Below are 8,842 nucleotides of genomic sequence, written 5' to 3' on the forward strand. Positions count from 1 at the left end.
AAAGTTTCAAAAAGAGTTCTCAAATAACTTGTACTCACAAAACCACATTGACGTCGTTCTTCTCCTCTTTTTGGATAGCATAGAACATAGTTGCGACAAATACATAAATCTTCTTCCAATGTAAATTCAGGGTTTGGAGCCATAATATAGTTTAAGGTAGGAGATGATTCATGTGGAGGTGTAACTTCTAGTAAGGAGGATAAATATATATATATATATATATATATATATATAAATTCTGTTTTTTTTATGATGCAACGGATCTATTTTTTGAAAATAGAGTCGTTGAAGGCTTCAACGGCTATATTTTCAAATGTGACAAAGACAACTCAGTAGATAAGGTAGAGAATATCCAAGAAATATAGAGTTACGGTTGGTAACTAAAATACTATTACAAACCGTATATAACTGACGGTTGGTAAGTTTATCAAAAGTTACACAACGTAACTCTAATCAAAAACCAGTTACAGGTCTACGGGTCACTGTTCAGTTACAATTACCAACCGTAACTCTGCAAAAAAAATTATACCAGAGTTACGGCTGATGATTTTTATTCTTTACCAACCGTATGTCTGTCCTCTCAAAAACTCAAAAGTTTCAGGATGTTATACGGTTGATAAAGTAAAACAATTACAAACCGTAGGTATTCTACGGTTTGTAAGCTAAAAAAATTAGCAACCGTAAGTTTCATATGTCCAACTTCACCATGTTTCAAAAGTTTCAGGGTAATATACAGTTGGTACTGAGTTTCCATTACACACAGTAGGTAACCTACGGTTTGTAATTCAAACAAAATACACACCGTAGGTATTGTACGGTTTGTAATGGTAACTCATTACCAACCGCAGATTACCCTGAAACTTGACATTTTGTTTGTAAATCAAGTAGTAACTAAGCACACAGTTCACAAGTAATTCATAAGCTAAAATCCATAACCATACAATTCATAACATGTTTGTGATGATATGCATAAGCCAAAAACTTACAAAAACAAACCACACAAAGCTAAGAAATAAAAATTTGTCTTGCTATCAAATGTCACACAACCATAATTAAACATTGCGACCACGACCTCTTTTGTTGGTGGTACCACCACCACGAGTGCGAGGACCACCACTACGACCACCGCGACCACCTCTTTGGCTAGTACCCACATCATGCAAATCCTCTTCGCTGCTAGATGACGGCTGATTATGGCTAATACCCGCACCTCCAGTGGACTTTCTGCTTCTCTTTAAGCCTCTTTCTTCCGTGATCAACCCCTAGTACAATTCCTTTCGGGTTGGATCATGCATGTACCTTATTTTCTCTTGTAAGGTCCTTTGTTGAGGAGGTTCAATCACACCTCCAGCACGGATGCATGAAGTCAATCTATTAGCCAACTTTTGTCCTCGCTCTTTCTATTCACACATAAAAAGGAGTCTTAAGAGATTATTCCATAGTACATAATATAAATTAGAATTAAATTCCAAGTCATGAGGATAACAAATTTACGTACCGACGTGAAATATAGTTTCTTCCAAGTCATACCATATAGTCCCTTTGTCTCTTTGCTCGCCTCGGCATCCAACCTTTTTTCTATTGCCTTTTGAATAAGTGGCTGGGCCTCTGGATCATTATTAATCACATGTGGATGACCAAAATGATAATACCAATCTGTGTAATCATCAACGACTTCCTTCGTGTTGTTACAAGCCGTTGCCTCTCCAAGTGCGAGTTGGTATTCTTCTTTATGGCGGTTGTTCCAAACATCAACCGTCGGAGTTGGGCGGTAGTTGAGTACAATAGTGGGGCCTTTTGTCTCGGATCCCTCCTGACATAATTTGAAGTTTTCCTTAACGACAATTCCTTGAATATGAGCAATTTGACGTAGAGTTCGATGAACATTGGTCATAACATAACCGGTGGCATGATACAATACTCCATTGTAGCCTGCGGTCGGTGTGAATTGACGAACATCAACTCCATTTTGAATCCTCAAATAGGGGTCAAAGATAACATCTTTAACGGTGAAAGAGTCTATTTCCTCCCTCCTTTGAATGAGCTTCGCCTCTTTGTTCCTCAATTGTCTACTAGTGAACATAAGCTTCTTTCCTGTAGGTCCATGATTATTTTCTCCCCATTCAGTAGGAGGTCTCAGGCTCGGAAAGTGGTCATACACCCATGCCTAGAAAAATATAAAACAATTTAACCAATTGAGACATGACTACAGAAGATAAATATAACAAGCAATCATAAAATGATAAAATGTAACCGAACTTACCATTAGAAGCGCAACATTCCCAGCAATTTCAGTAGCTCCAACCCTCGAGGCCTTTCTTAGACTTTGAAGTAGATATGCAAGCGTGGCGGTGCCCCACGAATACTCTCTGGTCTTGTTCGAATTCTTCAACAACTGTAGGTAATGAACATTCACCCTATTTCCCGAGTTATCAGACATGAATACGGTCCCAATAGAATACAACAAATACGCTGTGGCGGTACGCCTAGCTCTTGTTTCATCTATCACCTCACATTTCTCTTGCTTTTTGAGGGTGTCTCCAAACTTCGTCCTCAAATTATTCAACAACAACTTCTTTACCTTGTTAACCTTGTTTGGTTCCGAGGGGTCATAACCACCAGCAAACATAAACTCCATCTCGGTCTCGTCTCTACCCCACCCAAGTGTTTCTTCAACAAGGATATAAATATCATTCCAAGACATGTTGTTATCGAAATCTTCATACAAACATTTTCCTTCAACTTCCAAGTTAAGAATTTTCTTCATATCGTCCGGTATTATTGTCATCTCACCAAATGGGAGATGAAACGTATCGGTTTCTGTCCAAAATCGTTCCCTGAAGTCAGAAACTATAACACTATCATACTCTGATTGGTTATGCTCAATTCCAGGCCCTAATCCTGAAGCTGCCACTAGAGTACGAACATCACCATATTCTTCACCTATTGGCCAATAACCAGCCCTTTGACGCTTGAGCAATTCGTTCGCCCTTGCATGATCCTTAAAAAATACAAACATATTTTGTTAAACTAAGATTAATGAAATATACATAAATACAAACAAAAAAAAATCGAAATAAATTATAACAATATGTTAAGAGAAACATACCCAAGTCGCACAGACTTTTGCGGCTCAGGAATTGGTATAACCAAATAAGATTGAGGACTTATCTGGTGCCTCGCCCCAGGGACATTTATTCTTCTTCTGTGGCAACATCAGATCTTTTCCTGTAGGAATATGCAACCCTTTGAGTGCGGGTTCCTTTCTCAGCTTATTTTCTTTAACTGGTTTGGCTCGAGGTAGAGTTGTAGCTACGACAATTTCTTTCCCCTTGTTTTGTACTCCCTCTTTATCATTTGCTTCCTCTTCCTCTTCTTCATCACTTTCTTCCTCTCCTTCCTTTTCATTATTTCCTTCTTCTTCCTCCTCTTCACTGGATTCATGAGGAATTACTTCCTCTTCTTCAATTTGTTGATCATTATGCTCACCTCCTTCTAATTCAACCCCAAAGTTACTTACAGATGGTTCTCTTAACCTAATCTCAAACTGATTCTTCTTCTTCACATGGTCACCTCTATGATCTACCCCTAAATGCTTGTCACCGCTAGGGGTGGGCGTATGATCAATCGGAGTTAAGTTATTCCCTCTCTTATTCTTAACCCTATCAGGATTCCTACACAAGCAATACATTTGTATGATTTATTAAAGGTTGAACAAACAAGATACAAACAAAGAAACTCAAAATATATTGAAACACAAAACATACGGTTGGTAATGAGATGTCCAGAACAATCGTATAAAAGATACAGTTCATAATTGTTCAAAGTTACAAACCGTGTAAAAGAAACGGTTGGTAACTTTGGTTTCGTCTCCAACCGTATAACAACTTTGAAATTGGTTTGAGCATCAGGACGACATACGGTTGGAGACTAATGATACTTACGTGCCGTAACTATTCTACGGTTCATGATTTCTTGTACCGTAGAATGAAATTCTATACGTCACACAACTCAAAAGTACGGTTGATAATCAACAAACATTAAGTACCGTATAACACATACGGTTGGTTACGAACTCATAGCTACGAACCGACTAGAAAAAAATTAACATGCAGGAAGGAATACGGTTCGTAATAGGGTGTCCCGTACCAACCATATCTTCACAAAAAACTCAAACCCTAGAACATACGGTTCGTTATTTTTGATGATTTCAATTGTTACGAACCGTATATGCATCAAACAGTTCAGATACAGTTGGTAATCGAAACAATACCAACCGTAGAAACCTCATTTCCAGAATTCAAATTCTAATTTTGAACCTAAAACCCTAATTTTTGATATAGAATACACTTAGATTGAACAGAATACACAAAATAATAACTGGGTTTTTGATTACATACCTCATATAAGTCATTAATCCTGGTTTCTCAACTTGGGGAGTTTGGAATTGGGGTTCTTCACCGGTTGAAGGATTTTGTTGATTTGAAGCTGTTGAATCTTCGTCATTCTTCTTCTTCTTCGTCATTCTCTATTATATACTTCAATCAATGATTAGTACTGTTGGGAATCGCCGATTAATCGGAAAAAATCGATCAAGTTTAATGGTGGAGGTGGTGCTTACGGTTACAATGGAGGAGTAGAGAAGATGAAAGAAAAAAAACTGCTCTCTACTCATTCATAATCATGTTTAAATATGATGGAGGACAATTTTGTCTTTTTAATTTAAAAAGGAGGGACAAATTAGTCCATTTAAAGAAAAAAGGGTAATCTGGTCAATATACATCTCCTTTTGGACATCCCTAACCAATTAGAGGAACATTGCTATTACACTGCCGTCCCTCTAATAAACCATGCCGCCCCTATAACAGGATACGGAAAAAAAAAAGTTCTCTCTGAAACATTGCACGGCTGAGTAATTGCGCGAAGGCACTAGTACTGCTACTATATATGGCCGGGCAGGGTGGAACGAAATTAGGGTCTAGTGACTTCAAAATGACCATAGTCTGCCTTTGTAGGATTTAATAGAGCTGAGGTGTGAAGTGATTTGGTTGTTGTTTGTTTTCCCTTCACGTGTCTCTTTGTCCCTTTTAGTTGTGGTGATTAGGCAGCCTCCACTCATGTGTATTTCAGATTATTGAAAAAGCTTCCATCACTTAATACTGAATTATTAAATTCGTACTTGTGAAAAGAAATCAATACATGAGATATGGATCCTAATTTCCTAACCCTATTGATCTTATTCTCTGAATGTTAGGTCCAAGTGTCCAACCAACAAAAGCTTCTAGATCAAAGATAAATTGTTAAAGATTTTATTTTTCAAGGATAATAAATTATACTTCAGAATGACTCATTTTTTTCTAGAAAAAACTTCGTTTGCTAGTCCAGAATAATTCCCACTCTGCCACCATTTACGACTACTAGGAGAAATGTTCTTATTATTCTGTTCTCTGATTGTCAGTTGGTCCATATGTATAAGGAATAAAGCGCCCGTCCAAACCATCAGTGCTGGATGAAATTCCCGGATTATTACAGAATAAACCCTATCCATACGATTTAGGATTATCTTTTGATTCTAGAATCCAGTGTCACATAATTTACACGTCTCTATACTTGAACGGTGGCAGTTGTCCTACCTACAGTTCAAGATGGGATGGTTGCAACAGGAAGGTAGGCTTCCAAAGTTGCAAAAGAACTGTGGCAGTTGTCCTACCTAATGGTCTTTCAAAGTTGTTGAAGATCATTAAGATTCTGGAACACAAAACAGCTATGGACTTCCTGCACGCCTTTCTCAAAACGGTCGCTTCCCGCTTTAGGCTTTTATTCCATGTTCAAAACCATGGGGGAACCACTGTCAAAACAAGTCAGAAAATACCATCCATGAAAGGTCGTAGCATAGATGGGTAGGAAAGATTTGAAATTTTAAAAAAGCAGTTATAGGATCTGCGATTCAAGAAAACGACCACTAACCAAAAGGCAAAATATCTTGAGTCAATTTAAAACCACATTCGGATTCCACCACCTCCACAAGAACAACGAATTTTAAAAAGAATCAATGCTCACCACATCAGGCTGTTGAAAAGTGAAACGCCACATACAATTTGGTGTTGGCATTCGCTTTTTTAGGACTATATAAATCATGGCTGCAGCTCCATTGAATTCATCAAAGTGGTGAATCAAGACAGTACAAGGACTAACACAAACTTTGTTTTTGATTTAATCTGTGAAGGTGTGTGTTCGTGCTGTTTTTTGTTTTAGTTCATAATAAAATGTTTGATCAGCTTCATATACATACATGTGGTTGTTCTTCCTGTATTCTGGTTCTCTTTTGTTGAATTTTAACCTCCACTGAGTGAAAATGTATTGTTAAAAATTAATCTTTTGATATCTTTACAGGTTCTTTAAGAAAATGGATGGCCTCAGAAGTTCGAACAAAACCAGCATCGAGTGTTTACTATTCGGTATGCATGATTCTGAACTTGCAATAACATTTTGTTAGAGTAGTTTACATAATTCCATGGTTCATGCTTATTGGTCATTAACCTTATTCTAGCTGATATTTACGATGATCACCTCTAAGTTAGATCAATAATTTGATGGTCTTAGCTCATAGTCAAACTATGTTGCATCCAAATTCAAGTAGGTTTTCCTGTTTTTATGTAGAAATGATGTTTACGGACTTGTTTCGGTTCGAATGCAGATTTGGATGACACATTGTACCCCATGAGCTCTGGTATCAATATGGCTTGCCGCATGAACATTATAGGTGTGTATAACTGTATATTAGTTATGCATTAAATACTGTTGACACTACTTTTCGATCAGTTGCAAACTGAAAATTCAAAAAATTGCAGACTACATGATAGAACACCTCAAAATTGAAGAAAGTGAAGTGCCTCGGATGTGCTTGGATTTGTACAAGGAATATGGAACCACGATGGCTGGTTTGAAGGTACAGACATAGATTCATTAGACATCAAGATATTAGTATTTTTATTTACACACACACACACACACTATGTTGTTCTCGAGCAACAGATACTTTAAGTGAAAAGAAATTCTTCAATTGACTGTTCTTATGTGTACTTCCAGGCCCTAGGATATGAATTCGATAATGATGAATTCCATGCCTATGTTCATGGAAGATTGCCCTATGAGACATTGAAGCCTGATCCTATCTTGAGGAACCTTTTGCTTTCCACACCACAACGTAAAATCGTAAGTTTTAATATTCCATGCAGCTTACGGTTTTTCGTCAGGGGTCAATATGAATTAATCACAGACTGGATAATACGTTGTGTTTGTGGGGTTTGATTGGTTAATGCAGATCTTTACCAATGGTGACAAAGCTCATGCACTTAAAGCTCTTAGTAGGTTGGGTCTAGAAGATTGTTTTGAAGGGATTATCTGCTTTGAAACACTTAACAACACACCCCTTGAACCTGAAAATATTGATGATGCTGATTATGTAAAAGTGGATAGCAATACGGTGGATTCATGTGCTAACTTCTACTTAGATGAGGCTGATGAACTTGGGTTCTTCACAGCTAGCAACGAGTTCGTGACTGAAAAAGCTAATATTGATAATGAAAACAACTGCGACGACGGTATTGCCAAATCTCCAATTCTTTGCAAACCTTCTGTGGAAGCCATCCTAGCTGCTATAAGGATTGCAGACATTGACCCAAACAAGACGGTAACTGAAAAGATCGAATGTATTCTTCATAAGTATTTTCTTATGTTAGCATCATTATGTTAGTGATTAACGAAACATTTTATTTTTGCTTTATTGGCAGATTTTCTTTGATGATAGCGTGAGAAACATAGCGAGCGGAAAGAAAGCAGGACTTCGCACTGTCATTGTAAGCTCTTCATTTATGCTTCTCAACGCATGAAGAATGCATTTCCATTGTGCGTTCAACAAAAAGTGAACACTATTTTTTTGGAGAGAACTATGGGCTCAATATGAAATTCAGCTTCCTTGCAGATATATGAATAAATTTAATAGGATAAATGAAGTATTTGAATATTATTCTTAACGGGATAGATGAAGTATTTGAATGTTATTCTTGAATATGATTGCAGGTAGGGAGCTCGGTTTTAGTTCCAGGAGCGGATCTCGCACTGAGTAGCATTCATAACATGAGAGAAGCGTTGCCAGAGATATGGGAAATAGAAGGGGAGGTAGATCATTTGGAGCACCAAGCTATGCAACAATCCAATTCTGTTGAAACTGTAGTAGTCCTTGCTTAATCATCAGGCTAGACAACCCAAGCCAAACAGATGAGAGTCCCCTGTTCCTTTCTCTTCGGTTCTGCTCTGTTTATTGTACTCTTAGTTGTTATGTATTGTTAAAAGGAAGGGATAATTGGAAAAATGCCCCAAAATTGGATGCCCCGTTGAGAAAATGCCCCATCAAATAAAATTTATGAGAAAATGCCCCACCGTTACACTTTCCATCCAATCCTAGTTAAAAGGTCAAACTGTTGACACATGCGGAATTGCATGTGCGAAAAAAGAAATGTTCCATTGTAATCCAACGGCTACTGGTATGCCACCTAATCTGTTTAGTGTGATGAATAACACAAAAAAGAATTCGTCTACTTCTTCGTTCTTCTAAGCCCTTGAGCAGAAAACTGAATCCTGAAATCCCAAAATTTATGAACCCTAAAAATCTATATCCATTACAATTTACAAACCATTGAAAAAGTTGATTATATGGTTTCACAAAAAAAAAAAAAAGAACCCAAATCCTGTGAACCCTAAAAAATCAAACTTCATCAGCTACAAGCGTTGTTGAGTTAAACGATCTAGAAGAAGGTAAGCATCGGAATCACGAATTGGA

At 37.4% G+C, this 8,842-nt stretch overlaps 1 protein-coding gene across 1 annotated transcript; it reads left to right on the forward strand.

The window, feature by feature from the left end:
- The first annotated feature begins 6,065 nt into the window (after positions 1-6,065).
- LOC113347083 lies at positions 6,066-8,600 on the forward strand. Its single transcript, XM_026590671.1, has 8 exons — positions 6,066-6,226; positions 6,394-6,458; positions 6,698-6,763; positions 6,852-6,949; positions 7,090-7,215; positions 7,325-7,693; positions 7,794-7,859; positions 8,083-8,600. The coding sequence occupies exons 2-8, from the start codon at positions 6,407-6,409 to the stop codon at positions 8,248-8,250; spliced, it is 945 nt and encodes a 314-aa protein (XP_026446456.1). The 5' UTR covers positions 6,066-6,226; positions 6,394-6,406; the 3' UTR covers positions 8,251-8,600.
- The last annotated feature ends 242 nt before the right edge of the window (positions 8,601-8,842 follow it).

The sequence above is a fragment of the Papaver somniferum genome, chromosome 2, assembly GCF_003573695.1.
Source record: "Papaver somniferum cultivar HN1 chromosome 2, ASM357369v1, whole genome shotgun sequence".
In the NCBI taxonomy this organism is placed as follows: Eukaryota; Viridiplantae; Streptophyta; class Magnoliopsida; order Ranunculales; family Papaveraceae; genus Papaver; species Papaver somniferum.